The sequence below is a fragment of the Agelaius tricolor genome, unplaced genomic scaffold (assembly GCF_023055355.1).
Source record: "Agelaius tricolor isolate 1412-34295 unplaced genomic scaffold, bAgeTri1.0.p SCAF_22, whole genome shotgun sequence".
Lineage (NCBI taxonomy): Eukaryota > Metazoa > Chordata > Aves > Passeriformes > Icteridae > Agelaius > Agelaius tricolor.
In genome coordinates this window covers 4,015,521-4,034,513 of record NW_027269282.1, presented here as the reverse complement: position 1 = coordinate 4,034,513, position 18,993 = coordinate 4,015,521, and the positions used below count along the sequence as shown (strand labels likewise).

General features: G+C 43.6%; 1 protein-coding gene and 1 long non-coding RNA gene across 4 annotated transcripts in view; one reads left to right on the top strand and one right to left on the bottom strand.

The window, feature by feature from the left end:
* Positions 1 to 2,258: 2,258 nt before the first annotated feature.
* Positions 2,259 to 14,479, bottom strand: LOC139599215 (uncharacterized). Its single transcript, XR_011682191.1, has 4 exons — positions 14,346 to 14,479; positions 10,410 to 12,882; positions 7,332 to 7,486; positions 2,259 to 2,792 (listed from the first exon to the last, which is right to left on the bottom strand). It is a non-coding gene; the product is annotated as an uncharacterized lncRNA (long non-coding RNA).
* Positions 13,582 to 18,993, top strand: part of SORCS1 (sortilin related VPS10 domain containing receptor 1) — a 260,557-nt gene continuing 255,145 nt past the window's right edge. The window contains exon 1 of one of the 3 annotated variants that reach the window (XM_071446302.1): positions 13,582 to 15,104. In XM_071446302.1, the coding sequence (XP_071302403.1) occupies positions 14,460 to 15,104 (645 nt within the window). In that variant the 5' untranslated portion in view covers positions 13,582 to 14,459. The remainder of the gene's footprint in view (positions 15,105 to 18,993) is intronic. The other 2 variants (XM_071446300.1, XM_071446301.1) reach the window with 2 other exon arrangements.

Genomic DNA, 18,993 nt, shown 5'->3' with positions numbered 1-18,993 from the left:
GCAACAGGGCAGGCATTCTCTTGACAGCTTTTTCAGGCTCTCTAAACTCTCCATAAATATATTAATATTTTGAATGACTTCTACCATATGAGATATATATTGTCAGTTCATAATTTCAGTTCAGGTGCTCTGTGCCTAATTTGCATACATGAGCAAATGAGGGAAATTTATCTCATTTTCAGGTTATTATTCCAACTGAGGATTCAGAGTGTGCACATGAAGACTGTATATAATTTTCTAAAAGCATGAAACTTTTCCTATAACTCAATATGCATTTTGAGTAAAGAAAAAAACTATTTTAACATCTCAATGTTTGTCAAAACCACTATAATACTGTTAAGAAATAATAAAATAGTGAGACAGATTGCAGCAGTCAGAGTATCTGTCCTTTGAGTTTTGATGAGATGTAAAATCGGTTGAAGTTATTTCAGATTTCTGCAAAAGAAGTCTGCTTTGAAATGTCACTATTTCATGAGAGTTTTCAATGGCTCTTCAAGTGACACAAAGTACTCTCATGTCACTGTTAGAAACCCTAACCTATGCAGCTGTTCTTACATAAGAAATTTACTTTGCAAAGGTAATTCATAGCTGAGGACCAAAACAGTTCTTCAGGGCTCATGGAAAGAGAACCAAGCTCCAGGAGAGAGTGCAAATCTTCAAAGCAACACCTTTCTCAGGTGTTTTACTGTCTAAATGCTCAGTGGAGGAAGAGGGGATATCTGTTGACATGTTTTGAAGGCAACCAACACGAACAGTGTAATCTGTAGGCTTAATCCTGCAATTTTTTGGTGTGAAGCTTTGTTCCAGCCATGTAATTTGCACTGATTTAGTGTTGGACAGCTTTCAACTCCTCTGTGTACAAGCTAAATTCTCTTAAAACTTGGATAACTTGGACTGTAACTTTTTATAGGAAGAGACTGTGGTCTTTGTTCAATATTCTGTTTGGGGTTCCTTAAGAATTTCAAGAAGCATGATAATAAATTGAAAAAAAATGGTACTTTGTGATGCTCAGGCACACTGTTAGTTTTATGGGGATCTATCCCTGAGAAGTGGAATAGTTGGTGCCAAAGTTCTATGTGGGCAGCAAAGGAGTTTCTTACAGATGTGTGATTATTTGTGGCTTTGGTATAGCACACACAGAAGAAAAATCTTCCTATATATCTATGCACTCATATTTAATTCTGTTCTTAAAGTGTAATGATTTTGACAGCAAAAACCATCAATTCGTGAATAAAAAGAACCACCCCAACACCATCAAATTGTTTCCCAAATACCTCAGTTTTTTTGGGGTATTTTTTGGTTTGGTTTTTTGGTTCTTTGGATTTTTGCTTTGTTTTTGTTTGTTTGGTTGGTTGGTTGGTTTGGTTTTGGGGTTTTTTTGTGTTTGTTTTTTTTTTGTTTGTTTGTTTGCTTTGGTTTTTGTTTTTTTTTTTTTTCCTCCAGAAAAAGCACTCCAACACTGGAAAAGCACCAAAGAATTCCTTCTTTTTTTCCTCTTCAAAGTCAGGAAGAAATCATCCTGAAATCCTCTACAAAAGCAGGGTTTTTGTCCATTTCAAGCGAGGCAGGAGGATCACAGAGGTGTCCTGGCTGTATAAAGAGAAGCTCTGATGCTGGTGTCACCAGGTCACTGCCTGTCTTTCTGCAATGGCCCCATGGGACCCTGGTGCCATGAAACCCCCCCAGCCTTTGTCACAAGTCTTTTTTCCCAAGCTTCTTATGACTATTTTCAGCACTTTATGAACAGAGGGAGTCTGTGCTCTGCTTCTCTCTCCTCTTGTGGATGATGTTTCCATTTGCCTGATGAATTTCCCCCTTTCCTTATCTAGACTTTGTCCCCTTGTGTGGTAATGAGGACCAGACCTATTTTCCTTAGAGCTGATGATGAACTGCAAGCAGGACAGGAGGAAACAGACCAGGTCATGATGTGATTACACCTGTCCTCATAAGAGCAGGGGTTGATTATGCCTTCAAAGCTAATTAAAAAACCCCTACTTACTTGTGGGATGATTCTGCTGGCACCCAAGAGGTGGAAAAGCAATTTCCACCCAATTGAAACTTTATGTTTAAAAAAGGTTTTTCAGGAAACAGAAACTACATTTTATTTTATTTTATTTTATTTTATTTTATTTTATTTTATTTTATTTTATTTATTTTTTTTTATCTCTTAAAACTTGATTCTGCTGAATATTAAGAGACCTATCTAATAGCAACACATTTTTAAAGTAATGAAATATTTACAGCTGGAGCCTTCAACAGAGAAACAGTAGAGTGTGTTTATTTTGCAGCTCAGTAAATTATATATATACACCAAGAATCAAATGGATGTTTTCAGTTGATCATGCTAATCCAAACAAGCTTTCTTTATGGTTTTTAATCTGGAGAATTTGTTTTCCACTCCCATGCAAGTAATTATCAAAGCATCTATTAAACACTATAAATAAATCCAGGCCCTAAAATTTGTCTCCAGACTCTAAACACACAGTATGGCTGCGGGGCAAATCATCCCTCAGCAAAAGCTGGTGGTTTTGTCGCTCTCCCTGGGCCCTTCCTACACCCTTAAAGGAAAACTACAGTGATAGCTAAACAAACATTTGCTAAATAAGACCATATATATTGAAATTTATGCAAAACTGTTCAGAAATATCTGGCAAAATTTCTGTCTCACTATAGTAGTAATGCATGCTTGTAGTTTTTCCAAATGCTTTGCCAAGTCCAAGCTGAATTCTGTTTTAGCACTTTTTTCCACAACCAGGTAAAGTCCCAGTATGAACTGTCTGCAGCCAGATTCCCTGGAGCATTTGGGAAAAAAGGAACAAATTACATGGAAATACAGCATATGCTGTTGGCCAGACGACCTCTGCTGTTGCTTAAACTCAGTAGAATTCACCCCTGCAAAAGTTAATAATTTGAAAAGGGCAACCTGCAAGAGAGCAAGATAAAAATTCAGGAAGCATAGAAAACTTGAAAACTCAGATAGAACCTCAGAAACCTGTTTAAAAAGCAAGGATCTCAATTTATGCAGATGCCTGTTGACCCGTGTTTGCACGTGTTTACACAGAAAGTGGTAATTTCCCTGCTTCCAGTCTGCTTCCCTGTTATCAGTGCTCCTTGCTTTGGGTGCATAACTTGAGTTACAGCTTCCAGTGGAGAGCCAGTGGTGTGGCCCTGAGCTGCTGTTGGGTTTGTGGTGGAGGCTGCTCCTGGTCACAGCATTCAGCTGCACTCAGTGGCCACTAAAGGGGACTTAAGGGGCTGGATGTGATAATGTCATTTTTACTCATTGTTTACTATTGAATCTGGTGAGCCTTGAGTAGGCCAAGCCATGCACACTATACCAGACAGAATAAAACAGAGAAGTGGAAATAAAAGGGTGACTCAGCCAAAATCAGATTAGAACTCATCACCAGTCTCACCAGAAACCCAGATCTGCTCTGAGTTTCATAGAAAAGCTTCCTTATCATGAATACTGCATTCAGATGGTTTGTCTCACACGTTTCTCCAGTACTGGAGCAGGGTCAGCCTTTATTAGATGGGCATGCCTTCTGATTCAGCAGGAACAGTTGGATTTGTACCATAGTTATTCCATAGCCACGCCACTGGAGCCCACAAAAAGTTAATCCCCATTAGCCAAAGAAGTGGCCTAAATTGTTATTAGGGTCTTTCTTTTTTAAGAAGTTAAATGAGAAAAATATCACTAGAAAAAGTGCAAAAAGCAAAAAGCTTGGAATTGCTTAGCTGGTTCTTTCCAGCTGGATTGTTCTCTAATGATGAACGTTAATTGGAAAATAACAGCATTCCTGCCTGCTTTTAGAAAATCAATATGCGTGGTTTTTTGTCCCCCCTCCCCCTGTTCAGGTTAATTCATTACCAGGATATTTTTAGATTACTGAATAAATAAAAAACAGCCCTTTTCCAGTCAAAAGCTAATAACCATAACCAGCCAGAAAGATCTCCTGAGTGGAGTCCTCTCCCTTCCTTCAGTGCTGCTCACTGATGTCCGTGCCAGCCGCCTGCCCCAAATCACTTGTCAGCCCTTCCACAAAGCTGGATATGCATGCTATGCTCCTTTGAACTGGCACAAGCTGGAGGATCAATGGCTCTGTTTGGCAGGGGCTGAGCTGCTGGACATTTTCTAGCAGCAGCAGCTTGGCAGGGTTGGCTCAGTGTAAGGATGTTAATGCCAGTTCACCACTCCCTGTGAACCAAGGGAAAGAGCAAGGCAGGAGAAGAGAGGGCAGAACTGGAAATGCAAAGAGGCAACATCATATTTTACAGAGGATGCCTCACAACATAAAAAACAATAATTCTAGCAACGTTGTTTTGCATTTTTTTTAATACATAGTCCTGCTTAAATCCCCCTGGATCTAATTAAAACTTTGTTGGCCACCCACCAATCACGATAATTATGTTGTCTGGCAAAAACAACAACAAAGACTCAATAAGATTGTGCAGAATGATGCACCTACCTGACAAAACAAAACAAAAAAACAATCCAGGGCCCATGTCTTGTTTTTTTAATTTTTTACCTCTTTTGGAATGTGAAAAAAGAACCAAACTATAAAAGATGCAGTTTGAACCTCAAAGAGTCAACAGATGCTGAAAACACTAAAACACCCAGTGTGTCAATGAGTATTTGAAATCATGGGAAGGAAATCTTGCAGAAGACAGAGGCTTCATAAAAAATACTAAAATGAGCTGACTACTGGGAGAGCCTGAGTGAGAAAAGAAGCTTTTATTGCAGTTAAAGGGCAGACACTCAAGATGTGTTATTTAGGGCAGTCACCACTAATAAAGCAGGACTTGCTTAGGTTCCTCCCAAGCAAGATCAGAGACTCTGAATTTATTCCTTGTTCTCTCAAGTTCCCTGGATGCTGCTGCCCTGAGATCTGGCTTATTCCATGACAGCAAACATATCTGTTATTCTGCAAATGAACTTGATCCCAATTCCATGGAAATCAATGATGAGACTCCCACTGATTGCAATCAGGCATAAGGGAACCAAAATGCACACGGAGACTTGGTCAGACTGGAAAATTGAAGCCATTTTAAAACAGAATATCCAGGAGTCTGGATAAAAATGTTCAAATCTAGTCTGGATTGAATGAAGACAAAAGAGAAGCACACTTCATATCTTTTGAACAAACATTGTTTCAAACAGAGGGGAAAATCAGAGTGATTCAGACTTGGACTAATACATGCTGCAAACACTGGCAAGCACGGTTTTGGCATAAGAAAGGCACAAACCCTGAATTATTATTAATTACATGAAAGTAAATGCAAATGGAGATTTTCCCCTAAGCTTTCTCGATGTGAGAATAGATATTAAACACACAGAGCTTTCCAAGCAACAAGACTCACAAAAATAAATATAATCTCAGGGAATGCTTGCAATGAAATCAGCAGAAGCATTGCTTATGAGTTCCTTCCATTACTTGGGCTATTTATTGACCTTTGTGTGTGTATACATGTATTAAACTGACAGAGTTATTGTTTTTTCATCATCCTTATTTAATAAATCTCATTTTTCTAGATGAAAGGGTTTTTTACTGATGAGGAGGGGATTTCTTTCTCTTTTTTGTTCAAGGTTTTGATAAAAATCTGACATAATTTTTAACTATTTTGAAATTATTTTATAGAGTTCATTTATACCTAATATCAAGTTTAACCCTAAAATTACATTATCAGTGCCCTGTTTACCAGAAGCAAATATTTGTATATGAGCTTTAATCTTTCAGGTGCTGCACCCACAGATGTCACAGATAAATTGCTAAGAGCTGTGAGCAAAAAAGAATCTAGTACCAAAAATATGGAAATAAATTATTTTTACATTGCAAGGTGTCCTGGAAAACATCTCGATTAATTTAAATCACACAAATAACTGATTTTTTTTTAATTCCATGCCAAATGGAGTTTAAGAAGGGGACCAAAGAGATTCAGAAAACTAATATTAATTTCAAGGTGATTGTAACAGATTGTCCAGATTAAAAAAAAAAAATTGTTTCCCTTTTATGTATCTACAGATAAACTTGTTTTAAATATTTTTAAAAAATATACTTTGTGGCTGGCAAAAATAGCTCCAGGGACTATTTTTAAAGGGAAAAAAAAAAAGAAAGAGAAACCCTTTTTTAAATGCTCAAATGGAATATTTTCATTTTACTGCTTTGGCTTTGTTTTTTGTGTTGGAACACTTCAGATTAGATTTAGAGCAAATAGGAGCTTTGTCTTCATACCGTTCTCCACAGTTAAGAAGACTAGTTATTTTTTCTTACTTTTAAAAAGAAATGAAAGAAAACAAAGGAAGAATATTTATAATCTACATAAACCCATGACATCAGGAGCCTGAAATTCACTACACGATTCTTGATGAAAAGATTGACAAGAAAGAAATACATATTTTCTTTGCATTTTCTCCTGATATTCCCCTACCCATTCCAACTCCTTCCTTCTGGAAATTTCTCACCAAAGGTAGGACTGACAGGCTGTCTCAGGACTGTTTCCTCTTCCCTCCTTAGAGGTGTATCTCTCCCTGTCCCACCAAGCTACAAAATCAGAGCTGGATGCCACAGATCTGAGAAGCTGCTGACGGAGCTGCCAGGCTGGAGGGAGACAAGGTGAGAGGAAGATTCCCTTTCTTCATCTGCCTTGGATTCTGGCCAGACAGATCCTCTTAACACTAACTCTCCAAACAGATGCCCCAGTTGGGAAGGTGTCTCTGACTGTGCACTGTGCTGCTCAGATGTGGATGTCTGCCCTGGTTATCACCTAGCAGCAAAATTCATGTGAATATCCTCCACCTTGTTCTAGGCAGAAATGGCTGAATTAATGAGAGCAGGTTTAACTGATGGCCCGATCCTTCTCTCCTGATTGTGTACCATGTGTATGGAAAGCTCTGCTGGTTGACCTGTGAGTGATGTAACTGTCTCCAGAAAAGGATTTCTGACCATGACTTAAGAAACAATGCATCAGTGAAGCAGGACAGAGTTGCCTCACAGAAATTTTTTTCTGGTCGTTTTTTCAGTTCTGAAATAAAGTACTGTCAATGGGCAAGCTCACATCTTCCATCAGCCTCAAGGGTTCTCATTTTTTTCTTATATTTTTTACTTTTCTTGCAGTAAAAAGGTAGTTTAAAGTAAAAAGGTTTCTTTCTTCTATTAGGAATTTTATCTTTAGTTGTACTTTGAACTTCTACTTCATCAACACTTGTGGCTAAGAGAAATCAAGCAAGGTGCACAAGCAAGAAAACACCATCTGTAATGATGACAAACTATAAACACCATTCACAGGCCATTAAGTTTGTAATATTTTTCTCTTCATCATTATTCTCTTACCTCCATTAAATTCTTCCACAACCAAGTGCAGAAGCCAAGGGTGATGGCAGTAGAGTGATAGACAAGAATTTTTATTGTCCTGTCAATGCAGATAAACCCAGAGTTGAGAGAATGTCAGGTGAACTTCCCCAGTGACAACGGAAGTTCAGTATTCTCTGAAAAAGAAAGAACATACAAATGATTTTTATGCCTTTTAGGCTTTTAAGATTTATGTTACAGAAGTATCCTGACTCTGTGGAAGGCTAGTCAGGCTCTGACTGATATTTATTGTTCACAGGAAACTATTATCTGCACTTGATCAGTCTGCTTCAAATTGCAGATTTGCAAGGTTGCAAAGACAATCAGAGGCATCCAGCAGCCATGAGTCTCCTGAGGAACTGGAAAGGAATAGAAGATGATGGAATGAAAATGACTCAGTGGACACAGGTAAGCCACTTGCAAATGATTGTGAATAGCTGCAAAGATCCTCTGTTGGTCAGGGAAAGAAAAGTTTGCAGTTTTGTATCTCCACACAGCAAAAAGAAGAGAAAGGAACTTGCTGAGAGTCAGATATAGAATAGATACACTCCCACAGGAACAACAGAGAGAGTCAGGTAATGGCCAGTTTTTCTAGTATGGCCAAATTTAGGATGGTATAGCACAACAGTCTCCAATTTTTGTTTGGAAGTGTGTGCCATCACTGGTAGTAGCATTACATTAGAATATGCAGTTTGCCTTATTTGCAAAGAGAAACCCCAATGAAAACCCCAGATGTTTTCTAGCCAGTTGATTCTCAGTTGCTGGCACTTGCAATGCAACCAAATTCCACAGCTCTGTCAATTGCTAAAACCTGCCATAAGCCTCAGTTTACCATGAGACTGTGCTGGAGCCAGTGTTAAAATAGCCAGTGTTAAAATAGTCAGCTGTTTAGTAGCTGAAGACCTTCAGGTTGGTCAAGCATGACTTTCTAAATTCATTCTCATTTTTCCTGGTTGCATTCTTGCCTTTCATGTGGTTGGAAGTGTTCACACCATACATTTTAGTTATTGATGGCAAAAACCTTCTGGGTATTATGGGGTTGCTTTAAAACAGTCAGGATGAAATGCGACAATTGCTGGGTCATCCCTGTGGTTATCATTCATATTGGCAGTGGTGAATGAGTTGACTACAAGATACACCTCAGGCTTCCTCCTTTTGCCAATGTTTACTAGTTTCAAAGTTGTTATAATACAGCTCATTCTATCTGTGAGCTCCAGCTCAGTTTTCTCCTCAGCTGCAAGCTCAGAGCACCAGCTGAGTATGTGCAGTCCTGATGTAAGTGCAGTTCTTGCAATTCTACTTTACACTCGACCAACTATGAAACCCAGCAGAATCTAAGACCAGCTCTTCAGGGCAGCTTTCCAGGTTTCTTAGGCTGCAAAAGCTGATCAAGAGAGAATGTCAGCTGGGAATTTCAAGCAGCAGATTTTCTCATCCACTGTCTTCTGCGGCCTGTGGGGTTTTTTCGCTCCTAAATCCATGGTAATTCTTGACAGGGGAGTAAAACTCAGGAGCACAGGGTGGCAATGGATTGATGCTTCCAGCTCACAAGGGGAGAGGATCACTGCAACAGTGAAATTCAAGACCAGCACAGAGGAGCAGATGTCACACAAGAAGAAACAGGATTCAGTCCCAGGATTCTGGCAAAGAGTGCTGGATTCAGCACCAGCACAGATATGGCAGTTGTGCAGCCACATGAGTATTGCTTCAGCACCTGACTGGGAGCAGGAGCTTCTCTGGAGAGGGTAACTCCCTTCCAATGCTCCCTTCCTCCTATGGCAAATCCACCCTTGGTTTATCACCCAGGCACAGCTGGCCCAGGGAATGTCTGCAGCTGTAAAAGCAGGAAGGAGGTCTGAACCCAGAGAGTAAAAACAGACCCTGCACCATGAGCGTGGGGCTTGCTGTCCCATTTGTGGTTGGTTGGATGGTGTAAAAACACTCAGGATCCAGAAATGGAAGCGAAACAGGAATTACACAACACAACTTCCAGAGGAGAAAATACAGACAAGTCCTACTGTCCTCAGAGGGACCTGCTGGCTAATAAGCATGACTAGATATTTCAACATAAACAGGATTTGAGGAAAACTGCAACCAGGTATTGGTGCTGAGCACCTTCCTGTACTTGGAGGCAATCCCACTGACTGAATCTGCTCAGCCCCCAACCTCATTGCCAGATACATGAATGTATGAACTCCCCATCTGAGGATTTAGCAAAGCAAAATGGCTCGAAGTTATAAAATATCAAATTCTTGCACTTTTCTTGAGATAACTTTAAACCTCAGTCTTTGCAACAGGCTGCAGCAAGAGGGAGTACAAGAACAAAAAGCCCTTGCTGTTAATATTTATGGCAACTAAAGCAAAATTGCAACACATTTGCAGATGAATAGGAGCCCTTGTTAAAGGCTGCACCAGCCTGATTTTAGGACAGCACTGGTTTGGCATTTGATTGTGTGGAATAAAAAAGGATAGATTTCATGTTAATTAATTTAGAGGAATTATTAGTGTCAAAAATAAATAGTTCAATCACCTTTCCAAAAATAGCCTGAGGAAGGGAAATGAAACTCAGCAGAAAGAAGATAGAGGTTTTCTTTCAGTAACAGATTTTTTTCAAATATTTTGGTCACTTTTTGTCAAATGCATTGCCCCAGTATAAGTAACAGGATTGATTTATAATAACACCTATGTAACAATTGTTATTGCTATAAACGTATTGCTGCAAAATAAGCCATATGGCTAAATAATTTCCATTTGTTCAGTAAAACAAGAAGCACTAGGAAGTAGTTGGTTTGATATATATATATATATATATATATATATACACATATAATTACTCCCTATTTTATTTAAAGAATGAAGCATCCAAACCCTATTTAGAAAACAAAACAAAACAAACACTCAACTTTTTGTGATATTTACAGCTGAAAGTACTTTTTTCCCCCCCAAGGGAAACTGCAACAAGACCTGTTGTATCCTGATTTGTTTGTTTGTTTGTTTTTTAACAGAGATTCTGTTTGGGGGAATTATGTGTAATGTCAAACTACAGTATTCATCACTCACCATGGCTTGATAGGAATCAATGGAGCAGTGTTCTTCTTGGTCTCCCTTCATTACACAGTCTTCTCTGAGAAAAGTCATTATTTAAAATGAGTGTAGATTAAAAAAATCCTGATTATACAAATATTTACTAGGGAAAGATTATACTCCTTTGCCTAAAAGACATTCAGATTCACAAAAGGCCAGGCTATATTATCCCCCTGCTTTATACTAGAAACTCAGCTGGTTAAGCCCACCCAATTCTGTTTCCTTCTCTGTATCCTCTTTCATTCCTTTTTCTCCCTTCCTTCCATCACAGTACAGGCAGTGTTGGCATAGTCCCTGAGGTGTTTCCATCACACAGGGTGCATCGTCTAGCATGTTTCAGGAGACAGGAATGCTGTGGAGCCAGGAAGTCTCTCAGGAGCACATTTTTCACAAAAGTAGTCTCTGATTGCGAGTATGAAACACTCCAGGGGAAAGGATTCCTGCAGATGGCAGATTATTGCAATCACTGTCATAAGGATTTATGTCCTTGACCAAGCCCATCTTTCCACCTGTCTCAGAACCTGCCCAGTCCCAAGTGAAGATTTGTGTACTCATCCATGTTTCAAGCTGTTCCTGGTTCTCTTCTCAAGGCTATATAAATCCTCAGGAAAATGCTTGCTTCCACTGCAACATATACCTAGAAATGGCATCTGCTCCCTTCCCTAGATACCAGTTTATTCTTCCTGAACCCAGAAGCAAGAAACTCCCCCAGATGTGCAGATATCTGGCTTTGAGGTAGTTCCTCCAGGTGCAGATGAAAACCCACAGCCACTGCTCATCCTGGCAAAGGCAGAGGCTGAAGAGGCCAGCTAAAACCTGCAATTTTAATTTGCTCTCATGGTATCATGTTTTATACCTGCCTCCTGTTCCATGGCTCCCCTGGCTTGCTCATATCCCCTCTCCTCAGGCAATACTGGACATGTGAAACAGAACAGTCTCCTGACCAGGTAGTGTGGCAGCTCTCATGGAAAATATCACCAGATGCTGGAGCTGCACGGGTGGTACTGAAATATCAGATCAGGTGGGGCCTCGGGTCTGGGTACCAATGAAAGCAGCTTTTCCTTTCTCTGGGCACAGCCGTGGAGTTCAGTCACATCACACCAGCTTCTTTTTGCCTGAGTACAGGAACTCGGTGCCTGCTCCCAACTGAGAAAGCTATCCCTTACATCAAAGGACAGCAGATTATTCTTTTGTGCCAAAGACTCCGCTTTCTTATCTCTGATGGCTCAATCATCACATCATCTGTGGCAAAAGATGGCTGGCAGCAAGATTAGATTACAGCGATTTAAAATGTCTCTCTCAGATAAGAGCAGACCACGAGTATTCAAAAGTACACATAATCAGATTGTAAGATTGACTATCACAGCTTGTCTCAGACACCAACAGTATAAATACAGATTAGACAAATTTTGGGAAGACAGGTCCATTAAAAGTCCCACTACATTATTACCTATTAAAAGTAAGGGATCAAGTGCAGTTTCTGCTGTTGTTACAATCTCCCAAACTGATAATTCCTGAAAACAGGGCTCAGGGGAAGGCTCATATTGTAGGTGTCTGTCCTGTGTCCACCCACAACAAGGTCTATGCTGGAAAACCTGTCTGTGGTCCTTAGGATGGATCCAGTATTTTCTCTCCATGACTGATTGTTGTGCATTTGCTGAAGAGCTCTGTGGTGTAGTGTGTTCACAGTGCAGAAGGTGTGCTCCTTCCCTATCACTCGATGGCCACTCATCACAATGCAGAGATAATCACCTGCCTAAATGAGACAGCTATATTGTTTCTCTCCTTAGCCTTAGCCACTCATTGACATGCAAACCTCTATAACAATCCCAAGAGAAATTTCCTCTGACCTCTTAGTAATTTCCTTCTTCCAAGTTCTTTTTCTGTCTCACCTACTCATCCCTGAATTTCATTCCTTTAGATTAAAGCCTCCTTAAGAGACTTGTGCTGGGAAGGTGACACTTTTTAGTTGATCCTCTGGGATAGATCCACCTGCTCAATCTGTTGAACAGAAGATAAAGGATTGGGCTGACAACAAGGTAGCTCCACCTCCAATCATTACTACTGTGCTGATCATGCTTTGACTCAGTTTCCTCCAAAAGTGGCCTTTGTGAGGAGTTTGGGGCTTAGTAAAGGAAAGGAGCTGTTTAAGCGTGAGTGTTAATTATTGTTATTACCCGACAGGCTGTAGCTAATAGTAACCATTTAGCTGGGAGATGTGGAAACAGGTATGCAGTTAATTGCAAGATTTAGCTGAGGTCAGGTGGTTACACTGCAGACAATCCATCATTGTTGTAAGCAGCATGAAGTTATGCCCAGCCTGAATTACTGCGAGTCTCCCTTCACCTCTGGTCCTGTGCTAATATCCCAAGACGTGTCACTAGTGAGCATTTGAGTGAAATCTCTAGAAGAATGTGGAACAAATCTGTAAATCGTTTTCTGAAATGCCCTGCCAAAAAAAAAAAAAAGAAAAGAAAATCAATAAGGTCTTCTGTGTCAGGAAGGAAATGTTAAAAATATTAATTAAAAAATAAACTCGCGCGTAAATCAAATGGGAATGAGTGGGAGCAGGCAGACGGGGATGGAATAAAATTCCAGTGGAACAGCTTTCAATTCCCTCCAGTTTTCATGGCTGTGGGCATTGGGAAGTGCCTGTCACAGCTCAGAGCCCTGTCCTGCTCTGCAGGCAGTGACCAGCAGTGCTGTCTGTGGTCAGGACCAGCAGCTCCCGGGGCCAGCAGGCACCAGGCTCTGCAGGCAGCCCCTGGTGATCTCCTCCGGCCACCGCTGTCACTGCTCCCCCTGCGGGGAGGACATCTATGAGAGAGGAGCACAGCTCCTGCGGGGGAAATTGCTGGTCCTAAAAGCCTGAGAGACAGCTAAAGCCACCAGGGTTGTTTGTTTTTTTATTTTCTGCTGATAAACCACTGGAGGGGAATCTCCCTCTCCACCAAGTGCTGTCATTTCATTTCCAAAAGCTTGTCCCTGTCTCCATCAGCATTTATGTGGGTACATCTCTGCCGTGCATGAGTGATTTATTTAAGCATCGGCAGCTACTGTGCACGACAGTACAGTGAAGCACAGGCGGGGGAGGGAACAGAGGGCAGAAATGCGACTTTCCCTCTGTAAAAGCAAGCACAGGTGCCTATTCTGAGCAACTCCAGTGCACTTACACCAATCACGGGAGGAGGGAGAAAGAAAGGGTTATTTCAGAGCCTGCTCAGACCTTTAAGGCCACTTAATTATTCGAATTAAAACATTTCCTCTGGGCAGACTGTACACACACGCATGTACTGTTCCATCACTTTGCACATCTGCTTCCAGTCGCTGTGCGGAGGTTTCAGCATGCTGCGGAGCAGGCTTTAGGGGTTGGAGCTGACGGGAAGCACAAGGGAGGAAGGGATCGGATGATACGAGTTTGAAAGTTGGGGTAAGTCCGTCGTCGGAGTGTGTGCGAGAGAGGGGGAGTGAGCAACCAGCCACTGACGGCACACGGGGCGGCCTGGCTGCGGGAGGAGTGTGATGCACAAGCGGCGAAGTGAGAGGGAGCGCAGAGAGAGCGAGCGGGAGAGGAGCGAGCTGAGACTTCCACAGAGGCAGCCGGGAGAAATCACCAGCCAGGATTCGCTCCTCTCACTCTCCCTCTCTCTCTGATTTCAAATCAGCTCCTCCCCCGTGTGGTTGTGGCTTTGCCTTCCATCACAAGCCTCATCAGCAACACCAGTCTTGGGAAAAAAAAAAAAAAAAAAAAAGAAAAAGAAAAAGAAAAGGAAAGAAGAGAGGGGAAAAAGACACGAAAGGAAAAAGTGCAAAAGAAGATAAAGGATACAAGAGGGGGAAGAAAGAGGTGGGAAGAAAGTAATCTCCTCTACCCCTCGGCTACATCTAGCACGGAAGAGTCTGAAACTTTACGTGGAGTTCTCGCCGTGTTTACCCCGCGGCGGCTGAATCGGCAGCGCCGGCTCCCTCGCTCCTGCGCTCTCCTTCTTGCTCTTTCACCCTCGCACTCATCAGCAGTCGGCAGCGATGGAAAAAGTTGCTGGCTGGTACCCAGCCTGGCACGTTGCTCTCCTGTACTGGACATGGCTTTTCCTCTTCACTTATGGCTTTACCGGTGCAGAAATAACTTGCAGATCCTGCCGTTCCCAGGTGCAGCCGCAGCAGCAGCCGCAGCAGGGATTACTGATGCACTTGAGGACCGACAGAGGAGAAGAGGAGCAAAGGAGGTTCCTCGGGGAGAAGGGAGGTGAGAGAGGGCAAGAGGCCGGCACGGAGGATGCCGGGCTGCAGGCGACCCTCGCCCCTGCTCCCGCGGGGATGCAATCCAGCGGCTGGGAGACACGGCGAGTGCCGAGGGAGCCAGAGAAAGTGGCCGGGGAGCGCCGTCCCCGAGCGGCAGCGGCGGCTCCGGCCGAGGACCGACCGCTCCAGGGCCCCCCCAGGCCGGGCGGCCCCGGGCCGGGCTCGGTGCGGCGGCGCTGGGGCCGCAGCCCGCGGGGCTCGGCGGGGCCGGGGCCGGGGCCGGGCGGCGCCGCGGGGCGGGAGCCGGGGGACGGCGGCGCCGCCCGCTTCGGGCTGGAGGAGCTGCGGCTGGCCAGCACCACCTTCGCCCTGGCCGGAGACTCGGCGCACAACCAGGCCATGGTGCACTGGTCCGGCCACAACAGCAGCGTGAGTACCGCGGGCGGGGGCGGCTCCTCCGTGCTTCCCTTATTTCTCCCCCTCTCCCCTTCTTTTTCTTCCCCCCCCCGCTCCCCCGTGTGTGTGTAATCGGGGGTGGGGGGTGCTGGGTTTTTCTTCTTCGAAGGGGATTTTGCGCCTCCGGGCGCCGGGGATTGGCTTCGCTTAGCAGTGTGCAGTGGGGCAGAAGGGCTTCAAAAGGGCCATTCTTGTGGAGTAGAAAAAGTTTCCGCTCCCCGCCCGCCCGCTGAGCGCATCCCCCTCCCGGCCCCCGTGTCCCCCGGCCCGGAGCAGAGCGGCATCCAGCGCTGCCCCCGCCCGCGGCGGACGGGAAGGGTCTCCTTAGGGGGATGCTCCTGGATGCATCCAGCCTTCTCCCCAGGATAACCCACACGGGCAGCCTGGCAGGCCCAGCTGGAAGGATGCCCAGGGAAAGCCCCTCTGCTGCTGCTTCTCCTCCTGCCAGCTGTGGGGGCCCACATCAGCCCAAGGGCTCATCCCCAGGCCCTGCTGATGCAGAGATGCTGGAGGGCTTCAGGACTTTGCCTCCGAGGTGTCTCTGTGTAGGGGATAAAGCTGCTTTTTGCCTCTTGCCACCAAGGTGTTAAACAGGGGAGTTTTGTTTCTTCCTCATAACCTGCATGTGTCTCAGGAATAGCATCAGAACAGCTCTGACTTGAGCCAAGCAGAACAAAACTGGCCAGAGAAGTAGGGAACTGATTTCCAGGCTGGAGCCATAGTCATGACATCAAAGTTACCAGGTTAACTTGGGCACTGTATCCCTCCAGCCTCTGCTGCTGTCATACCTGGAGCTGAGGGCTGAGGCTCAGGGAAGGCAAGGGTAAATAGCTTGGAGGGCTCTGTGCCTGCCCTTAACTCTGCTTGTGGACCAGCAGAAGTGGAGGGATCTGTCTGTCGGGATTCTCCAACTTTGCCTCTTAGAGACACCGAGCAGAATGCTAATGAGGGAGAAAGGGATGCCACCACTCCGTGACTGTTGCCCATGCAAGTTCCCAGGAGAAACAGGGACTCAGGCTCTCCTCTAAGGTGTCTGCAGCTGTAATGCCAGGAGGTTTCTGGCTGCTTGGCAGAAATCTTTGGCCTCCCTCTCAGCTTTCAGTACTAGGAGACTGATAACATTTTGAAATTATAGTCTAGTCATTATGAATTCCTTTTGGTATAGATCGTACTGAGCTACTCAATTTAAATTGCAGCGGATGTCGTAAGGACTTCACTGTGGGGTTCAGCCCTAGTTAATTGGGACATGGTTTTATGGTCTCATCAGGAAGTTTTTAATCAATTAATTGACAAGGGAATAGTTGTCATTCCCATTTTGAAGGACTTTCCCCTTTCTTCACAACTCAGCTAGACTATTCTTAAATAGTTGTGTGAACAGAAGCTGCCTTGTAGGAACTCAGGTCTGTTCATACAAATTGAATTGAGACTGACACTGGTTTCAAGTGACCCATTTGCTAAAGAAAAAAGATTCTGATATAAAAAGCCATCCAGCAGGCAGCAGTTTCTCTGCTCTATCACTGACATTATGTTTCACCTGAATATTTTTCAAGACACATCTATTGTTACCTATGTGTTTAGGTACACATATATTTGTTTATGTATTTCTGCCCACTGTGGTAGTAGTGTGGACTGCTGTTGTCAGAGACTGATTTACTTTCTGCGTGTGTTGGTGTACAAATGTTTTCAGGGGGAAACATTTTGTGACTGTCCTTCCCAAAGAGCTGCAGGTTGCATCATGTACAGGGATATTATGCTCCCCCTTCACTGTGGGGGCTCTGGCAGTGCTGTTCTGTTTTGTGTTCTGCTTGCAGCCCCCTCTCAACACAGAGTGAAGCTGGGTCCCAGCAGGACTTGGATGCACAACAGGCTTGTCCAGGCTCAGCTGAAGCAATGGTGTGTTCAGAGGGAGCCCAAAGTGGCACCGACCCATTGTCACTGTGTGGAGGTTCTGGGTTCCCATCAGTGCTGGAGCTGGGGGTGGGATGGGCTTGGGGTGAAATGCTTCCTTTAGGGTACAGAATATGTAGTTTTGCCTGCATGGAAGTTGCAGAGGATCCCAGTGTGCTGCTTGTGAGGATGCTGTGTAACCCCAGTGCCCTGCACTCCAACAGCTGCAGCTGCTGGCTTCCTGCTGGAGTTTCCATGCTGTGGCACAGGGATGCAACACACCTCTGCTCGTTTTCATTCTTGTGTGCTCTGGAAGTGCTGCTGTCAAACAACTTTTGCCTTTGCCCAGGCAGAGGGACAGTGTGAAGATCATAGTTTGCAGTATCTGTGTGAGGACAGGAAAAACAAAAATAAAGCTCAAAATATTTGAAATCCTGTTAAGTGGAAAAACTGGAAAATTAAAGCATTGTCATCATCAAGTTTTTTGTATTGCAGTGTACATTATCCTGTCGGCCTCACTGTGGTTTCTTGTATCCTTATTTTGGTAGTGGTGTGGATATAATTGCAATACTGCTGTGGAAGAGAAAGGACTCCTGAATTCTGTATGGGATTCTTCTGGGCATTTGCAGCTTCTCTCAGGCTAGGCTGTGATTTTATATTAAGTGTGTGCACCACTGAACTGATGGCATTTTGCTCTGAATTTGCTGTATGCTAAGCCACAAGTACAGTAAGAATAAGAAATAATAGTACAAGTTGTCCAAGTCTAACTCCATCAACATAAATTTTTTTAGATCAGTGCTTATTTTGGCTCATCAGTGATTTTAGGTATTCCCTGGACAGCTTGCTCTCCAGATCCACATTTACATCCAGACACTTGGAGCATGCTCTGCTCATCTTTAGTGACACATTTCACATATTCTCTAATCTCTCCTCTGTACCTTGTTTCACTGATGGAGTCAGCAGGAGTTGCCCAGAGGAGAGCATAGGTGTAGCAAGACTGGCTTCTCAAATGATTGATGTGGATGAAATCAGGAGCGTATCCAGTGTTATGTTAAAATACAGGTGGGCCTCAGGCTTTTTCTGACTCCAGTGCAGGTGAGTGAGGCCACACAAAGCTGTCCTGCATCTCCACAATCCTGAGCTCTTTCAGTCTGCAAGACAAAGAAGAGCAGCTGCAGCAAAAGTGGGTGAAAAGGGTCCCTGGTTGCATTGAGTGCTGGACTGGCTGGGATCATCCAAGGAGGTGTCAACTGGCCCAAGCCAGCACCTTGCCTGAAATCATTCTGACAATATAATAAGAGCCTAGACTATTGAGTCTGTAAATGGGTCCTGGCAGCACTTACCTGCATTGATGCATCCTGAGCATCTTTCCATTGGCCCCTATAAAACTGGAGTAAAAGTTCATATGACCTGAAATCTTTCTCAAATCTCTGCTGCAAGATACACAAGTGACATCTCCTCCTTATTGCACCACTGAGAAATGTCATCAGTGGTGTTGAAGTTGGCAGGTTCCCTAGCTCATGGAGATCCCAAGTGTGTTGCTGATGCAGTGTGTCCTGACACTGTAGGTTTGGAGTCTCTATAGCTCCTTTAATGCCATGCTATAGACTAGGGAAAAAGAGCTAGCAGAGATTTATGTGTGGAGCTAAAGGAGAGACCTGGCTTTAATGGAGAGAAGCAAGACTCTAGGTGATGTCCATAATGAGCTTTTGGGATAGAGATGCTTTGCAGGGCTTACAAAAAATGAAGATTGCTTCTATCCTAAGCTGGCTTGGAGCAAGATCAGTGCCTTCTTTGTTAATTTGAAAGTATTCTGGAGAAAGAAAAAAAAAATTGCAGGAGGTTGAAAGGTAAAGGAGATTGAGTGAGTGCCTTGGTGCTAGAGCTGGTGCTATAATGAGGTGCTGTGAAAGAAAGCAACATGGGTTTCACAGTGTCAGTTATTATCATAGCAGTTTGCTGTTGCCTTGCACTG